General features: G+C 39.1%; 1 protein-coding gene across 1 annotated transcript; it reads left to right on the top strand.

The window, feature by feature from the left end:
• The first annotated feature begins 247 nt into the window (after positions 1 to 247).
• LOC109090077 (vigilin-like) lies at positions 248 to 19,551 on the top strand. Its single transcript, XM_042759190.1, is given in 25 exon segments — positions 248 to 394; positions 5,521 to 5,666; positions 8,336 to 8,412; positions 8,501 to 8,664; positions 8,753 to 8,968; positions 9,333 to 9,539; positions 9,686 to 9,901; positions 10,061 to 10,267; positions 10,433 to 10,540; positions 11,513 to 11,617; positions 11,739 to 11,817; positions 11,912 to 12,051; positions 12,357 to 12,461; positions 12,560 to 12,673; positions 14,063 to 14,147; positions 14,229 to 14,324; positions 16,085 to 16,195; positions 18,017 to 18,192; positions 18,293 to 18,407; positions 18,410 to 18,435; positions 18,554 to 18,733; positions 18,867 to 18,968; positions 18,970 to 18,984; positions 19,119 to 19,259; positions 19,360 to 19,551. Coding segments are annotated over 25 exon segments (3,177 nt in total). The 3' UTR covers positions 19,459 to 19,551.
• Positions 19,552 to 19,796: the final 245 nt, after the last annotated feature.

The raw sequence follows: 19,796 nt of genomic DNA, 5'->3' as shown, positions 1-19,796 counted from the left end.
ATGGGGGATAGGGGTAGGGTAAAGGTTTAGGTGTAGGTTCAGGGTTAGTACCTAGTTTTTACCTAGTTATTGTAATTACTATAATAAGTACATAGTATAATCATGAGTAACAGGACTGTAAAATAAAGTGCTACCACAACTTGGCTTAAGTGATCTTTCGCTGGCACTGGTCCCGCATGCTCACTCTCCCCACACCTCTTTGATCTGCCGGTGTGTTTTACACCAGGATCAGCACTTCTCGTCTACAATGAGTGGTTTGATCCTTTTAGGTGGATCAGAGGAGAATGCTGTCATTGATGATTCTGTATCACTGATAGCTTCAGATTTGGGTGCGCCGCTTGCCTCGACCCCGCCCATGCTGAGGTTCCGCTCACTGAGACAGACTGCTCTTACTGTGAGAACATGAGTCTGGCCCTGCTTCACTCGTGGATCACCTTCTTCAATGAAGGTTGCCCCACCCCACCCACTCTCACTTTTCTCCCCTCCCAGCTGCCTCAGAGGAAGAAATAGTGAAGTCACAGGGCTGAGCAAACGGGCATGATGATCTCACGCCAGCACAGGTCCCACATGCTTTACTCTCACCACTGCACTTTGATCCGCCGGTGTGTCAGCACCCTTCATCTGCAACAAGTGGTCTGAACTTTTAGGCGTATCAGAGGAGAAAAATGCTGTCACTGATGATTCTATATCACTGACAACTTCAGATTTGGAGGATTGGGCATGCCCCGGAGAGGATCCTGACACCCTTCTCCCCAGTGGCTTATTACGGGCCGGTGGAGAACGAATTGATTCACGTTCTTACCAGGCTGTGGAGAATCTCATATTAAAATGGTCAGCTCTGGGAGAGCCTGCCCGGAGCCGTTTAGACGAATGATGCCCACTGGGCTGTCATCAATGAATCTCCTGCTAGAGACCAGTACCATTTTTATTTTCCTGGAAGTTCATGATGAACTCACCAAGGTGTGGCGCGCCTCTACTCCAATTGTCCAATTCTTCTGCCTTTACCTCTGTTGACGACGCTGAAGTAAGAGGGTATGATTTGCAAAGGGCTTTACTACAGCTCAGAAGTCATCACAGGTCGTGCCTAAGCACTTCCCATAGAATGAGGTTCCTCGCTCCAGTTCTCTCGCAGGCCAACTCGCTTCAGTCGAAAGATTCTGACGAAATGGCGCTCAGAGCCTACTCGGCTCCACCCCTTCTGGCGGATTGAAGTGTCATTGGTTCATGCAGCTATATTAACATGATCAAATCAGGCTTCAATATCAGCATAAACAGGAGTTTCCCCATAGCGTGTTAACACAATGCCATTTCGACTGAAGAGACAGTAATTGATTTGTGTGCAGCTTATAGTGTTTTAAGGTATGTAATGATTTACTATGGACACTCATTAATCAGCACACCTGTTTATCCTTTTGTTCATTATGTAGTGGACAACACATTCCAGGGCCCACTCTAAGGCATGGCCCCTCTCTGATCACAATAGTGGACAAAGGTTTGCTACATTTTGATTCGATCTTGGTGGACATAAGCAAACTGTCCAACACCATCAGATAAAGATGCTAGGACGACAGCCAGACACCTCTTAAAGGGCAAAAAGAAGACCTCTGGTATCAGGCCCAGGAACGACAGGACTTCTCATTGGTCAAAATGCAGTTTCTGCCCTCCACCCATGTAGAGACTAATTCCAAGGTTCGGCCTGTGACCGCCATTAAAAATTCCTTAGGACCTCCGGACGCATCAGCAGTGAGAGAAACAAAAAGAGATCAAAAAGTTCCATCCAAATCCATTCATTACTTTCAAACCTTAAACTGATGCAAACTACAACACACCCTTTTTATACTTATTCAGAGAAATAAATATTCTCAGTGACAGCTATGTGCAGTGCAACATATTACACAAGCTCAGCTGTTAGTGGGCAAATGAATGCATGCATGACAGTTCAATCTTTTTCCATCATGTTTGGACTCGTAACATTGCCAAAAGTATTCTGGTTGTTTGGAAAGTGGATAATACATTGGTAAAACTTTAGTGACACTTTTTTTAACTTTGAGTTTGGACTATGCCAATAAGTTTCACAGAAGGAAAGAAGAGTGGGCCACACCATGTACCTTCACTCTGATGGAAACAGCCAATCATGGCATGGAAATGGAGAAGCACCAAATTGCAATCTCATTCTCATGGGAAAGGAATAACGGTACCATTCCAAAAAACACTACTTGTTCTGAGTCTTTTGTCTAGAGCAGTGTTTCTCAACCCTGGTCCTGAGCACCCCCCAGCACTGCACATTTTGTGTGTCTCCCTAGTTAAACACACCTGATTCAACTCATTAGCTCATCAAAATAAACTCCAGGAACTGAAATAGGTTTGTTAGATAAGGGAGACATACAAAATGTGCAGTGTTGGTGGGGCGCCCAGGACCAGGGTTGAGAAACACTGGTCTAGAGAGACAACGACAGACACAACCATTCTGAGTCTTAGTCCCGTAATGATAAAGACGTTAACAGATACCAAGTCCTGAGGCTCCAGATGTTAAGGCAGCAACAGATACGACCACGTTCTGAGCCTCCAGTCTGTGATGAAAGAGATATTTTACATTAAGAATCTGCGTTCAACGAGACCACAACAGATTCTGTTGAAATGGATTCCTGTTGAAATGAATTCCTGCTCCTTTCTCCACTACATTGCTACCAGCACAACCAGTGGAAGAAGTCACTGCCACCAGACTGCTCACTGGACCACAGAGAACATAAATATCACTTTTCCAAACATCTTCCAGAGACCTTGGTGCTGTTTTTATATTATCAGTATATGATTTTCTAATTTACATTAGATATTATATAGCTGATTGCCGTTGAAATAATAGCTAATTTAATTGTTAAACAAGGGTTCTTCCCATTATTTTTTTCAAAGTAGCAACAGTTTAGCTTTCCATAAGATAACATAGCTCTGACATAGCAACACTCAATTGAATGTTGATTATTAGTAACTCAAACCCCTTTATATAAACCTCTCTACTTAACCTTCAGTTGCGCAAATCCACCATGATTGTAGTTTTTTAATGCTTTTTATTTGTGTTTGTAGTTCTCAACTGAATCATTCGTCAAAGTGCAATGGATTGTGGGTAATATTAGCCATTAGAGTGTGCAAGGGATCCACACTTCAAAAATCGAAAATAGTAGACCATCCGGGGACTTTTGGCATACTCTTTTTTAACATACTATGCTTTGGCACACACTTATTCTAATCTCACATACTATTTAGGATGGATATGAACATTGGGACGCAGGGTGAGTTTGGACACCCCATCTCTTTGTTCACTTTTCAGTTGTCCGGTATTGTTTTGTGCCTATAGCACACTGTTTCGTTGTGATTACCTTTTGTATCCTATATGTGTTTGCTTATTTATTTATTTTTTTTAAAGACCTTCTAGCTAAAGCTAAAATGTGACAACATCTACATAACATTAAAAAAAAAACAAACAAAAAAAACCCTTCAAATCTTATAGCAGTTATCATTCTCTCTGAAATGTTTCCTGTCTTATTCCAGTACTCATTTAATGCTATTAAATTAGTAAGGAAGAGGGACTGACCACTCGGGTTTGAGGATTTTTTCCCTTTCTATCTTTTAAAATGTTATTACTTGCCTTAAAAAATTTAAATCACTGAAAGAGCTAATTGCATGAGAACAATTTATAACTCCCATAAGACATATAGTATATATCCTGAGAAAAAAACTCTATTATCACTAATTTGCATGTATCTTAGAGAAAAACAATTGAATGAATGAAATGAAATGTGCGATTTAGTAGCATTATATCTCCACTATATTAAGTTTTCCAAATCACGATTAAATTGCTACATTGAAAGTGTATTTCCAAGTAGTCTTTCCCACAACGCCTCACAAGAGAAAATGACAGGTTGCAGACACCATGTCACCTACTCTCACCAATTTTTCTGGGATAATGACATGCAGAAAGAGTGGATGTTGTGTGCTCAAGCAGTGCTTAAATCATTCAAGAGAAACAATATCTGTTTTGCATATTATCCCTAAAAAGTGCTATTTTATAGGACGTTGCATCCTCTGTATGCTTCCATCTCAACATTGTCTATTCAGTGGTTTTGTTTCAGGACCCAGATTTCACATTTGGCATTAAATAGTAACCCAACCTAAACTGTACCATAATAATAATAATAATAATAATAATAATAATAATAATAAAAATAATAATAATACTGAAACAATAATAACAATAATAAATCTGAAACTCCGTAGGCCCAAACAATATGTAAAATTATTATTTAATAATTATAATATTTGTAGATTTTTTTTTTTAAAAAAAGGACATTTTTTGTCAATTATAAACTCCAGCTCTGGGGTGATTTACCCAATCCCTTAATGTAGTCTGGATTTTTATGTCATTTAACTTGCATATATTTTGTTTATGGTTGTGGAGCATGAGTGTATGTCTGATTTGGTTGTTAATCCTATTTATTTTGCTAGTCTAACAAGGCATTAGCATTTTGCTTTGTTTTTCCTTGCTGTCTTTCAGAAAAAGCATGTGACCAAACGACAATCACCAATCTACTGATATAGATTAAAGTTTTTAGGATAAAAACCTACACAAGCAGCAGCCAACACAGAAGCCAACCATACTGATTTAAAATAATTTTTTGATGTTATCAATGTATGATATCATGATTGCATTATGTGAAGATCACAATCTTGTAAATACAAAGTGATGTAATTAGCTACGAACTGTTTTCTTGCAGATGGATGTAATGTAATGTAGCTTAATGGCCATGAGACAAGGCAAGAAAGAAAACTTTCACTCAAATGACACAACCTGTGTTAAAATTTAACACATTAACGTGTGAGCTTAGGGACAACGTTTTGTGTGTGTGTTTGGGTGTGTGTGTGTTAATTTTTACTCATTCACTGTGTTGATGATTTTAATATAGTAAATGTGTCAGAAAGGTTGGCACAAAGATTAACTATCCCTTTAAGTTCTAGGACAGTACGCCTATGGGCTGTTTTGACCTTGGTTGGTGTTGAAAAAAATAAAATAATAACTGGTCGTTTTAATTGTTGAATAGTTGATTCAAAACTGATTCAAAATACACTCACTTATCGCCACTTTCTGCTGGTGTCACCTCCAGAAAAACTAATCAGTGAATGAATGAATCAGTAAATTAAAAAAAATATTGTTACAAAAATGAATCAAAATTCCTTCCGATGCATTTTAGTTACTGAGTAGAAAAACGCTTTTGGAATACTTGTAAATACGTTTTAATAAAGGTTTTAATAAAGTATGAATAAGTTGAGTTTATTAAGGAATAATTAATTGACTGATTCAAACATTGCACTCACTTATTGCCACCTACTGCTGATGTAACCTGCGGAAACTTTAAACTGGTCATACGATTTCTGAAGAAAGGATCCAAAATACTCTGACTGAGATGAATCAGAATCCCCGCCACCATTATAGCTGTTCCTTTTCAGAAAGACATGTATGATCTGTAGATTCTGTACGGGCAATGTGACGTGAGGGAATGTGATTGGAGGAGGCTTGAGCTATATAACTCACAGGCTGCTGCTCATCCTTTTCGCCAGTGGAGTTTCTCTACGAGCTTCTGTACCACACAGGGCAGACGGGAACACAAACACAAGTAAGTCACTCTTCCTTCCGCAAACCAGTCTACATACATTACACATCCGACAGTCTGCATTGCTTCTTCTTGACTTCTGATACACGTAACATGGCTGTGAAAATGTGCTCTGGCTCGACTCTGTCAATTTCTCCCTACTGTTTCACCCTTTGCAGTAATGCCTACGTGGACTTTGTGCGGACAGTCACTAATGCTGATCTTGACTAAACATTCACATTCGTCCGTCAGCAAAGGCCGTGTTTCTGTGTACACTTGTGAGACGTTGTCATTCTCTGGACATTAGGTGTATAAAGGATCAATAAGAGTAAAGTTTTCCTTATCCAGTGTGTGTTAGCGCTCGCGCTAGCTGGTGTACGTGTCACTATCGCGCACGCGCAGCTCAAAGTTGATTGGAGTTGGTGTCTAGCCAGGACAAGTTTTTCATCGCCGCAAACCCAAAAAACTGTCGCAATTTCCAACAACACACCATATTAATTCGATTAAATATGTACACACCCAACCATCTCAGAATTAAAATGGTTGTAGATGTGAAATTATTAAGTGTTAAACGAGAAATCCGTCTTCACTGCTCCGTTAGCCGTTAGCATGGCTTGTCATGTGTTGACGTAGCGCGGATGTATACAACAGGGTGAAAATATTACATACGAAACTCGTTTTTACGCACACAAAACATTTCTTTGTTAAATTTGTTAAACTATTTTTACTGTTTTTTTTTTTTGTTTTTTTTTTGTAGTATATGTGTGAAGTGTAGATCCGCCATATTTAAATCTGACATACGCAGGAATGGCCACGTTAGCAAGTCGCGAGAGCCACTGGGCCGTTTATTATAGTAATTTATTTTTTATTTAGCATGTTTCAAAGTCATTATATACACTTATAGTTTAGTCATCACAAAATATCTTTGTAAGCGTGCTAATAACTTAATATTTTGAAACTCTTGTATGAGGATCACTATAAATAACGAACTGGATTGATCAGTCTTGGTTACTATTCTCAAATTTATTTTAATAAAACACATTTGCATGTATTTAAATGAGATTTATGCAATATCATAGGAAATGCAAACACATAATGCCACGTGTAACTAAGTTCTGGCAACCTAAATTGGTTTTGCATGATTGGTGACAGTCTGATGTTTTTTTTTTTTTTTTTTTTTTTTCTCTCCTTTTTTTCTGTTTTGTTTTTAGGCAAAAGCTGGCAGGCTGACACCTACGGGCAGCTTTACAGGACGGATTATCTGGTAACCGACCATTTAGCTGGTAAGGTTAATGACCACTGTCTTTGTTTTTACTTGATTGATTTAATGACAGGCCTAATGTTTGCTTTGAACCACAAGATCCTTGTTTGTCTTGTGTTTGTACACATGGGTCAAGTTGTTCAGCCACATTTAATGAGTGATATGATTTAAAGTGTTATAAATCTAGTCATTTGAGCACGTGAAGGATTTTTAGTGTTCAGTTTGTAGATCAATACCCTTGGAGTGCTTTGATCTGCCTTGAGGAGCTGTATGTCTAAACTGTTTAGCTTCTGGGTCTGAGTTTTTAGGAGGCCTGTAGAGGAAGAGGCCCTGGAAGGGGCATGCAGAGAAGCACATTAAAACAGCCTTGTACTGTGAAGAGGTTTGGAGTTTGCATTTGTGGGGGTTGAGGGGCCAGATTGTCAGAGTGAGCTGGAAGGAATGTTGTATGACTTAATACGCGAGTAACGTCTATTGATGATAATATTCCATTTTACTGTATCATTCTGCTCACCAGTTTCGCTACCTACTTCGCATTGTTTTTTTTAAGACCTGTGTTAGTCTTTGACGTCAGAATTTGTACATCAAATGTGTGTTCTTTCAGGACGCCAGGCTGCATGGCTGTAACAGTAGCCTCAGCGTTTATAATCTTGTCTTTTCCTCACTGTCCTGTACTGGGTGTAGGGGAGCAGTCTGCCAAGTAGATATTTCACTGAGGTGTGGCGTGCATGTTTTCAATTAAATGTGACTGTGCATTGTCGAACTTTTATTTACAAAGTAGAAATGTATTCTGTTTGCTGCTCTACATACTAGGGGTACAGCAAATAAGGGTTAGTGGGGAAATCCTCTTAGCTTTAGAGCTCATTCAACTTGATGGCTTAGAATCAGCCCTTGGTCAAGGTAACAGACAGGCAACTCTCTATTGTGACACTTCTAAATGAAATGGGTTATTGTAAAAGAAAAGAGAGAAAAAGTGGGATGGGGTCTTTGGTCCATTGGTTCTTGGTTTGATGGTGGCAGAATTTAAGAAATGGGTGGGGTTTAAGCGGACTAAATGTTTGGAGAAGTCCAACAGACATCAGCAGAGAGAAGTCTGTAACTTCATCACAAAATTGATTTATGACATTTTGATAAATTATGAGGTAAAACAAATTAAATTTAAACTTGCTTGTATGAGTTATTCCTAATAATATGGCGGCTGCTTATTGTGGGATGTTTTTATATATATATATATATATATATATAATTGTGAAAAGGTTTCAACTCCACCCATGTTGATAATGTGGATTGTCTTAACTGTCAGTGTGTATTTTGTTTATCTCTGTCGTAATTTCACAGATACACCAAACACTGTTCCTTTATGCAGTAATCATGTGCTATCTCCTCTCTTAGTGGCACACTCGGACTCCGTGTAAACGTGGGATTTCGTCAGTGTGTTTTTTGTTTCTGTACTTACGCAAGAAAGCTTTAATGAGCATCGCAGTGGCCTTCAGCCAGAGCAGGTGAAAGGTATGTGGCAGTTTTGACCATTTCTGACTTGCCGGTAACTGTTCTCTGGCAAAGTGAATGTTGAATTTTGTACCTCTTTTCCCTTTAGCTGCTGCGGCAGGCCCTAGTGGTGCTGAAGATGAGGATAGCCTTCCCACCTACAAGGATGCCTTTCCCCCTCTACCTGAAAAGCCTTTGCCAGAGGGGGTACAGGAGACTGGAAATGCCTGGACGTCTAAGATCAAACCTCTCAAGTCCTCATTAATTACCCAGGTACAGCGATCAAGCTAGTTACAGTCACTATCTTACCTGGGGAATGTTGATTCAAGTGTTTGACAGGTTTCTGCTTTGATAAATGCAGGTTTTCCATGTGCCTCTGGAAGAGCGCAAGTACAAGGACATTAACCAGTTTGGAGAAGGAGACCAGGCTAAAGTATGTCTTGATATTATGCACAAGACTGGAGCCCACCTGGAACTCTCCATGGCTAAAGACCAAGGCCTCTCCATAATGGTCTCTGGGAAGCATGACGCTGTCATGAAAGCCCGCAAAGAGATTGTGTCCCGACTGCAGACTCAGGTAATGTGATTTTTTATTTATTTTTTATTTATTTTTTTATTCTATCAGTAGTTTCAACATGGAAGGCACAAGATTTTGGTATTTCGGTATTTTTTTAACACTCATTTAAAGTCAGTTGTTAAAACAAATGTAAAGAAATTGCTAAAAAAAATTCTTTAGCTAATCTCAAAATGGACATTTACTATTTAAAACATCTTATTTTTATTTTTTTAAAATGTAGATAAAATAGTATAGATTTCTAATATTAATGATTTATTGCTAGTGGTCATAAAAATACCATGAAAATGCCTATCAGCTTGTCTGTATCAGCCAGAATTTTGTGATTTATGAATCACTAGTATCTTTTGTTATTACTTGACTACAGGCTTCAGCTACTGTGGCCATCCCCAAAGAACATCATCGCTTTGTCATCGGCAAGAGTGGGGAAAAGCTGCAGGAGCTCGAGCTGAAGACTGCCACCAAGATCCAGATCCCTAGACCCGAAGACCCCAGTAACCTCATCAAGATCTCTGGAACCAAGGAAGGCTTGGAGAAGGCCAAGCACGAGATCCTGCTCATCTCTGCTGAGCAGGTCTGGAGCCTCATTTAGGCTTTTGTTTTCCTGCTAATCACAGTTACGATTCTCATTATGTGAGATGGTGCTAATTATTTATTTACTGATTTAATTTGAGTAATAAATAAACCTAGTAAAGTGATGATTTCATTAATTTACTGCAGGATAAGCGTGCTGTGGAGAGAATGAACATTGAAAAGGTGTATCACCCCTTCATCACTGGAGCTTATAACAAGCTGGTGGGGGAGTTGATGCAGGAGACAGGAGCCCGCATTAATGTTCCTCCACCAAGTGTGAACAAAACAGAGATCGTCATCACTGGGGAGAAAGAGCAGGTGGCCCTGGCCATAGCCAAGATCAAGAAGATTTATGAGGAGAAGGTGAGCAATGACAGAATAATTAATGGACTTTTGTTGACTCTTCCAAAATCCACAGTATGCTTCTGAACCTCACTGGGCCGAATTTCTATGTGAAAAATAATGATAGACCTGAAAGTGACTGTGGAGAATGTTTTAAATGTGGCCTTTTGATCATTTCAGAAGAAGAATGCCACCACTATTGCAGTGGAGGTGAAGAAATCTCAGCACAAGTATGTAATTGGGCCTAAGGGTAACACCCTGCAAGAGATCCTGGACAGGACCGGCGTCTCGGTTGAGATCCCACCCCTCGACAGCAGCTCAGAGACTGTAATCCTGCGTGGGGAGCCAGACCGGCTGGGCCAGGCACTCACTGAAGTGTATGCCAAGGTAAACAAGCTCGTTTTCCTCCCCCCTGCATGTTTCAGAACAAGAATTTCTTCCATCAAGCTCTCTTTATGCATTCTTCTCTTTTGGCTTTAATTTAGAAAATGTCACTGCAGATATGCTATCAATTTTACTGTATAACCTTTGACCCTTACTTTCTTTGTACAGGCCAACAGCTACACTGTGTCCTCAGTCTCTGCTCCCTCTTGGCTTCATCGTTTCATTATTGGCAAGAAAGGACAAAATCTGGCAAAGATCACGCAGCAAATGCCCAAGGTGAGTCAACTTTCCGCTAATGTCGGAGTGCTAAGCAAGATTGTTCTATTGTCTTGCTCAACGAAGGGAATGTGTAGATGTGACTTATGTTCAGCAGATGTTTTTGACCAGAGTAACATGTCAAAGTGACAGTACAAAGATTGCAGTATTTGCGTCATCCAGCACAGGTAGTTCAGAATGACAGTGGCCGCTAGCCAAGAAGAAACACCCAAGATTTACCAATGCATTAGTTTTTTTTTTTTTTTGTATTGGTCTACTAAAATGACACACAGCCAGCATGCTACTGTATACATCCTCATGTTGTTCCAAACCCATACGTCTTCTGTTTGTTCTTGAAACAAATATTTAAAGAAACCTGAGATCTGTCTGTTCCTCTATTGAAAGAACACCAATCTTGATGCTTCAAAAAGTTCATAAAGACATAGTAAAAGTAATCCATATGAATCATTTAATCAACATGTTTTATATGTTGAACAGGTTTAATATATGCTTTTATTCACATGAACATTAATTAATGCAGTGTGCATCAAATTAATAAATTAAATTAAAGCTCAACCGTATTTGATTGAGAACAAGCCTTAGTGGTTTGCCCATCAAGAAAGTACACAATCCTTTATTAACAATATGAATGTGGTGTTTTTGTAAAATGTAAGAAATGCTGAAATGAAATTTGTTTATCCTATAAAGTGTCTTTTTAGAAGACTTCAGTGGTGTGATTCACATGGATTACTCCTAAAATTGTCTATAAACTTCTTGAAGTATCAAAGTTTTGGTGGAATAGAAAATCAATGGAGGGACCGAAATATCTTATTTTTTATTAAAACATCTCCATTTTTGTTACAAAGATGAATGGAAGACTTATAGGTTTGGAATGACATGAAGATAAGTAAGTGACTAAATTCTAATTTTTTTGGGTGAACTGACCCTTTGAAATATGAGGCCAGTAAGACAGTGCTCTGTGGTTATCAACAGGTGCACATTGAGTTCACCGAGGGAGAGGACAAGATCACGCTGGAGGGTCCCACCAAAGATGTACAGATAGTACACGGCCAGATTGAAGTCATCGTTACAGATCTGGTAAGACTTTAACTTCCCTATTATTTGACAAATGCTTCCACTTGCTTTGTTATATTTTGGCATATAGTGGCTTCTATGTCCTAAAAAATTTAGATGACTTTTCATGTATTCTTTATTATAGATTAGCCGAATGGACTACACTGAGATTAGTGTAGACCCCAAGTTCCACCGACACTTAATTGGAAAAGGCGGCGCAAACAGTGAGCACAGCTGTTTTGATGTTTATAGCGGATATTATGTGAACACATCCATGTGCCATTCATAAACCCATGTTTTTTTTTCCTCCACATCTAGTTAACCGCATAAAGGAGCTACACAAAGTGTCAGTCCGCATTCCACCTGACAACGAGAAGAGTAACCTGATCCGTATCGAGGGTGACCCCCAGGGAGTGCAGGAGGCCAAGAAGGAGCTGCTGGAGCTAGCATCACGCATGGCAAGTTGGATAGATTTGTAATTGAATAAAGAAGTCTCTGTTTACCATTCACTCTTCACAATGTTCTTTAGGTTAGGGTTTACTTAGTTGTGTGTGTATCGTCTGCTTTTGTTTTAGATGATTTACTTTAGTTACTGTCTGCAGTAAATTTGTTTGCGTAATACTTAAATTGGAGTTAGATACATGTGTAGCTGGTGGAAAAATAAACATCCGTAGTCTCTACAGCCTCCGAGTATAAAGTCCTCTGGGTTACCTGCCTGGCAACTCTTGACTGAAAGTCTCTAAGAATGTCATGATTTTAACAGGAGAATGAGCGTACAAAGGACATGATCATTGAACAACGTTTTCATCGAGCCATCATTGGACAGAAAGGGGAGAAAATTAAGGAAGTTCGGGATAAGTTCCCTGAGGTAAATGTTTTAAGATGCATGGTATTTTTATCAAATGGCACATTTCTGTGTCTTACAATGAAAAAAAAAAAATAACCTTTTCCCCCCTTTGCTTTCAGGTCATCATCAACTTCCCTGACCCAACGCAGAAAAGTGACATTGTACAACTACGTGGACCTCGCAATGAGGTGGAAAAATGCACAAAGTTTATGCAGAAAATTGTGGCTGAAATGGTAAACATACATACATACATACATACATACATTTATTTATTTATTTATTTATTTATTTATTTATTTATTTATTTAATGTATGTATTTATTTAATTTCCTGAATTTTCTATTGCCGAGTCACAATTCTACTCGATAATTGCTGATGTTGGGAATAGGGCTGGGTATAGTTAAAATGTTTTCTATATTGATACTGATACCTTGACTTTGATACTGGTTCCTGAACAATAATCATTTTGCTACCAATGTTATGAAATCTTTTTTAACAAGATTACATCATACATTACCTCAAACTTTTATTTATTTTTTTTAGCTTGTTGACGTTTTTAACAGACTCAAAGACTCATTTCCTGAGCCACTGCACAATGGAAAAAGTTGCACAAATCAGTGCAAATGGTTTTCATTTTCCACATCCTTTAGGCTGTTTTAGTTTTAAAATGCATTGCTTAAAATCATAATTTCTATTCTTTTTCCACTGATATACTGATGAGCATTAGCTGCTTCTTGCGCTGTCTGCATGTGTTCTCTTTCGCGATAGCCGCTCTGACTTCGCTTCTTATGTCAATCATATGACATGTTCATATCCCGCCCTGTCTCCTATGATGAACATCATTACACTTACACATTCAGTTCTGTACGTAAGAAACCCATAAAAACATTGCTACAGATAAAACACAAAGCTAATAAACACACCGTTACGACCGCATTTGATTTGTATGTGATTTTCATGAGAATTTGCCTATTTTCATATTAACACAGGGTGTTTACAGGAGAAATGCTAAACAGGTGTAGCGATTATCTTGATTATAAAAGGCTACAAGTAACATTTCAGCAACATAATATGGCCAAAACACATTAGATTGCAGTCAAGTTTATTGTAAATACTCAGTGAGTGTGTTTTAAAGTGAGTTTTGAATGAAAGCATAGTATAAATCTTATAAATTGTCTTATTTAGCGTGATGCTACAGCATGAATGGTCATGTAACAGGTTATTGTTCGTGTAGTGTGGACAGATCTTTTCTGAAACTGTGGTAATACCATTATGGATGAGGATCGTTTTCATTTTAAAACGAAAACGCACTAGTGTAAATGCAGCCTTGCATCTATGGAGACTATAGCCTTATGTGTGAGCCACATCTCTGGGTGCAATTGGCATAGACTACGTGTGTTCGGCTTGATGCTTTGCTACACAGACTGATCGGTTTATGGTGAAACTCCATATTGCACACGTCAACTGACGGTATTCATACATTCATACAAAATGAGTATACTATGACAGGCTGTGTTTGTTTGTGTTAAAAAATGAAGTATATTTTGACCTTAACAGTCATTGAAATGACAATGTCAATTTTAGCATTTCCTAAACCGCACTTCTTTTACGTTCTTTTCCAGGTTGAGAACAGCTTTTCTGTTTCAGTCCCCATTTTCAAGCAATTCCACAAAAACATAATTGGCAAAGGAGGAGCAAATATAAAGAACAATGTCAATAAGTAGTTACTTTTTAAGACTTGTCATCCATTCTCAACCTGTTTACTAACTGGCACTCTCTTTCTTTCTCAGATCCGTGAAGAGACTAACACCAAGCTTGATCTGCCCGCTGGGAAAACAGCAACTCTGAAAGGGTGGGATTGTCCATCACATCACAGGAAAGAAGGCAAACTGTGAGGCAGCAAAAAACAGGATTCTAGCCATTCAAAAAGAACTGGTGAGGGTTTATTTATTTTGTATTTCTGTTAGGGATGCTTCCTAATAGTCAACTAATCGCTAGTCGACCAGAAGAGGCTTGGTGGCCAAAATTTTATTAGTCGCTTAGTCGCAGAAAACAAACAACAACAAAAAAAAAACCCAAGTGAAGTCACTAACAGATTGTTAATGGCTAGTGTATGGTTATACAGTACATCAGGCAGGACATCCAAACGCTCGCGTTTCATTCATCGACCTCAAATATGGCTTATCTGATGTAAGTATTAGCAAATTTACATGTCCGCTCAATGTAATGTTAACCTAGAGAAATGTGTGCTATTCAAGTGTCAGTGTGGAAGCTGAACAGTAGCTCACTGCAGGACAGATGAAGACTCTACGTTTATTTGTGTGCTCTCACATTAAAAACAAATCGCGCTTTTTATAAAATAATGAAAGCAAGCAGGATGCGCTTTCTGCCGTCTTAGACGGTGTTTTGCACTCAAGTTCACAGACCATGTCTTTACCTTACAGACATAAAACGTATATCTATAAAGAATGAAATGTATATTTTTAAATTAATGAAATGTCTACTTTCAAATTAACCAATTCAAATGGAAAACAAATTCTCTGATTATGCAATCCGTATGAAACATGCACACAGGCGCTTAGTTTATTAAAATGTTAATGCAGTCTCCTTACTGTTTTTCACTGACAAATTCACAATCATTACTTCTACTGGTGTGCTGTGGCAAGTTTTATGTGTGTTCTTGAGTGCTTATTAGGCTATGAAGGCAATTAAAGGCTCATTATGATGATTTAAATGGTTTATTAATAAATGTGCGATTAGTCGACTAATGCTTAAAATGAACTCGTAGTCAACCAGAAAAATCCTTAGTCAAGGACAGCCCTAATTTCTGTGACATCAAGTCAAGTTGTTCTTTATATTACTTTTCAGAAGTACATTACCATTCAAAATATTTCTGAAGGATCGTGACCCTGAAGACTGGAGAATTGGCTGTGGAATATTTAGCTTTGCCTAAAAAAAATTACAATAAAAAACAAATGCAATTAGCATGAGGCTTATTTCAAAAACTTTACACACCTTCCTTCCCCAGAGCTTTTTTGAATGGTTAGTGTGTATATAGCAGGAAACTATATCATTTTATTTACCCCCCCCCCCCCAAATATCTGTGCAGGCAAATATTACAGAGTTGGAGGTGTCCATCCCCTCCAACTACTACACAACTCCCTTAATCGTGTCTCCAAGGGGGCCGTTTGTGCGTTCCATCATGGAGGAGTGTTGGTGGTGTGCACATCCATTTCCAAACAGAGGGCTCTGGCATTGGACGGCAGTGACAATCAGAGGCCGCCGTGGAGGAGGTAGGAGCAAGCTAGAAGAAGCATGTCTTGTCCTCCTGGCAGAAGAAAGAGGTATGTCTAAATGGAGTGGTGGGGGTTTTCCTTGAACTGAAACTTAAGCCAGAGTGATGCTGATGTCTCCCGCCCTTGCACTCCGGATATCTTAGTACAAGTTTTTCCAAACTGCTTTATTATATTTTATTCTATGGGCCAGTCATTACACCCCGCTCTAAAAAAACAATGAAATCTACTTAACTCTGTGTATTTATTGTATGACTTGGGCATTTATTGTATGACTAATATGTTTTGTGTTTTCGTTGGTGGTGTTTGTTTTTTTTTTTTGATTATGTAGGTTTTATTTGATTTATTTAGGTAGCCGCAAACTAAGAAGCCACATTCTGACTGTTGAACTTCGTGCCAAACCTGAATCCACAAGTGTTCCTTTGATTGGAGAAAGGAGGTGGACCCCACATCATCCGCAAGGTGCGGGACACAGCACAGGTGCCAGGATCATCTTCCCGTACTGCTGAATGATAAGGATCAGGAAGCTGATCACGGTCAGCGGTAACAGAGGAACGCTGATAGCAGAACCCCCGCCACCCCATCACTCGAAGGAGTGCCCCCCCTGCCCCACCCCCCCCCCTGGCACTTATTAAGAGCCTTGGTTGGGTCCGACATGTTCTCGTTTTACCCCCACCCACAACACATGTACTATTGAAGAACAATGAGCCAATATTCCCTGAATGGATACCATTTGCTTTAATGATTCTTAAATCATATTTCTGATATCAGGATAACGTTGTAGAGGATTTCATGATCGTCGATCCCAAGCACCATCGGTTCTTCGTGTTGCGTCGTGGCCAAGTCGCATGAGGTGAGATAGCTGATGAGAGTATGGTTGGCGTTATTTGTCAGCTTCCCCCGAACTGGCACACAGAGCGATAAAGGTTACCCTAAAGGGAGCCAAAGATGGTGTGGAGGCAGCGAAAGAGAAGAAACGCATTCTCTGAATTGATTGAGGATTTGGTGTGAGTAGATGGTAGCAGTGTCTGCAATGCATTAATGCAATTCTGATCTCAGACAGTTCAGTTATTGTGCTATTTTAAAGAGGTAATGGACTACATGTTCTGCTTAATCTACAGGATGCACAAGTGACCATGGAGTGTGTGATCCCTCAGAAGTTCCACCGCTCCATAATGGGGCCTAAGGGCTCTCGCATACAGCAGATTACTAAAGACCCACAATGTGGAGATCAAGTTTTCCGACAGACGAGGGACCAGCAAAGGTAAATATTATAGTGAAGATTGATATTCAAAAGGCTCCTATCATGGCAAATCGAAGTTTCTTCTTGGCTTGTTTTGAAAATGGATACCACAACTCTCCCTTTGTAGTACAAGAAGAGCCACACACTGAAGTCTAAGCACCAAAAAATGGCCCATTTGAACGAACAGTGACAAACTTTGTTAGACAACATTGATGCTAGAGACTCCCGAACCATGTGTTCAGTAAATATTCAACAATAATTCAAAAAATTTGGGTCTCAGAGTCACTTCATAGTTATTGAGGGTAAGCTAGTTCACCTAATTTTTTTTTTTTTACATTGTTACATTTATTTAAATATATAAGTCATCCTGCCAGTCCCCTCTGAACATCATACACTTTATGTGTTTAGCAGAGGCTTTTGTGGGTCATAAACAAAATTACAAGCATTTATTATTATTTTTTTTGTTTTTTTGTTTTTTTTTTGTGTGCAAGTCCTCTAAGATCAAATCTGCAACCTTTCTGTTTACCTCAGCTCCATCAGCTGATGCGCCAGGTTCAGGAGGAATGGTGAGCGCCATATGGAGAGGTGAATGGGAGCACTGCTGATCCTTTAGGTCCCAAAAGAAGTGTGATGTCATTGTGCTGTCTGGCCGCAAAGAGAGATGTGAAGCTGCCGTTGAAGCACTGAAGGTGTGAAAATTTTCCTTTTATGCAGTAGTTCTTATCTGTATGTTCTTGGTCTGTTTTGTCAAATGCTATAACAAATATTTTCCCTAAGGCTTGGGGTCCTGTGACCATTGCAGTGGAAGGGTTTTTTTTGCTTTTTTGTTTTTTTTTTGAGCTTCATCGCTAAGACATTGGTCAGAAAGGAAGTGGAATCCGCAAGATGATAGGATGAGTTTGAGTGGGTAGTCTTATCAACTGATTCAATGAGCCATAAGTCATTTCTTTCTGCATTTATCAGCAGTTAATTCCATATAAATGGCTACTAGAGGGTATGTTTGCCATTTATAACTAAAGTTTTTAAACCGTATCTTATAGATTTTCTTTCTGCTGTCCTGGACAAAATATTTTCCTCCCAGGTTAATATTCAAGTGCCTGCTCATGAGTTACAGTCTGACATTATCTCCATTTCTGGCCTGGCCTCCCATCTTGACCGTGCTAAAGAGGGACTTCTTGAGCGTGTCAAAGAGCTACAGGCCGAACAGGAGGATCGGGTAAGTTTGAAGCCTGAATAGCAAATGAAACATGTAAATGATTTCCACTCTGTAATCACACATTATGTGAATTATTATAAATTGATATTTTTGTCCACAGGCTCTCAGGAGCTTCAAGCTGATCATCACTGTGGATCCCAAGTATCACCCCAAGATCATTGGACGCAAGGGTGCCATAATCACCCAAATCCGCAATCAGCATGAGGTCAACATTCAGTTCCAGAGAAAAATGATGAGAACCAGGTAACAAGGCTGGAGCCTAAAAATGATGATTTTTCTTCACAAATGTGTTTTTTTTTTTTTTTTTTTTTTATTTGGAATGACCAAGAACATTTTTTTCCCCCTTGATTTGGTCTTCTAGGATCAGATTACCATTACTGGCTATGAGCAGAATGCTTTGGCAGCACGTGATGCAATTCAGACTATAGTGGGTGATCTGGAGGAAATGATCTCTGAGGACATCACCCTGGACAGCAGAGTCCATGCTCGCATCATAGGGGCACGTGGCAAGGGAATCCGCAAAATTATGGATGAGTTTAAGGTGAGATGGTAAAGGTGTCACATCTTCAATCACTTTCATACAAAGTATTTGAGTCTAATCATTTAGTTTTTTTTTTTCTTCTTAAATGCACACTTTAAATAACCTGTCTGTACATTGTTTTACCTTTTTTCAGGTTGATGTTCGGTTCCCTCCGAGTGGAGCTGCGGATCCCAATTTAGTGACTGTGACTGGTCGTCCAGAACAGGTTGATGAAGCCATTGATCACCTTCTAAACCCTGGAGGAGGAATATGTAAGAATTCTATACTTTGGCAGAGGAAAATTTCAATAAATGATTAATTTTAGAGTATTAAATTGGCAAAAAGGAAATTTATTTTTTTATTTATTTATTTATTTATTTATTTATTTATTTTTTGTTACCCTCAGCTGTCTGATGTAGTTGAAAACGAAGCCAAAATGGCCTATATGAAGCCTTCTGGTTCCACTGCCTCCAGCATGGAAGAACCTCGAGGCCCATCCAAGGGCTTTGTTGTGCGGGAGGCTCCTTGGGCCAGTGGCAATGAAAAGGTAAACTAGTTTTATGTATTGTCATGTTGTGGTAGAACGTTGTAATCTGTCATGGATTAATGAATGAAATTAATGTAATTTAACCCCTTTTTTTTGTTAGGCCCCTGATATGAGCAGTTCCCGAGGAATTCCCCCCAGTTTTGGTGCAACCTGTGGACTAATTGCGAGATCATCTCCATGGGGACCCAAACGCTTTTGAAATGCGTGTCCTTCAGTGGTTATGTTGCATCCTCCTGGTTCCCCTTACTATAATCCCTCATTTGGATGTGGATTGACACCCCCGTCCCCACCCAATATATCAGCACATTTCCTCAGCTCAAATTTCTTCTGCTAAAAAGGGTTTTGATGATTCTCTCAGTGACCCTTGTAAAGAAAACAGGTGATAAACATTATTGTAGGTGTGGCCTCTACCAGGTTCGCCTGAATTGGTATGAAATAAGGCGACCTGTTTGCATTTTAAAAGAGAATCACAAATTGAAGGAAAACAAAAGTAGTCCTGGCCGTGTTTCAGGTCTGTAACAATCCAGGTTTAAGTGA

This window comes from Cyprinus carpio, chromosome A6 (assembly GCF_018340385.1).
Source record: "Cyprinus carpio isolate SPL01 chromosome A6, ASM1834038v1, whole genome shotgun sequence".
In the NCBI taxonomy this organism is placed as follows: domain Eukaryota; kingdom Metazoa; phylum Chordata; class Actinopteri; order Cypriniformes; family Cyprinidae; genus Cyprinus; species Cyprinus carpio.
The sequence above is the reverse complement of the archived record's forward strand: the minus strand, read 5'-3'. Positions and strand labels throughout refer to the sequence as shown.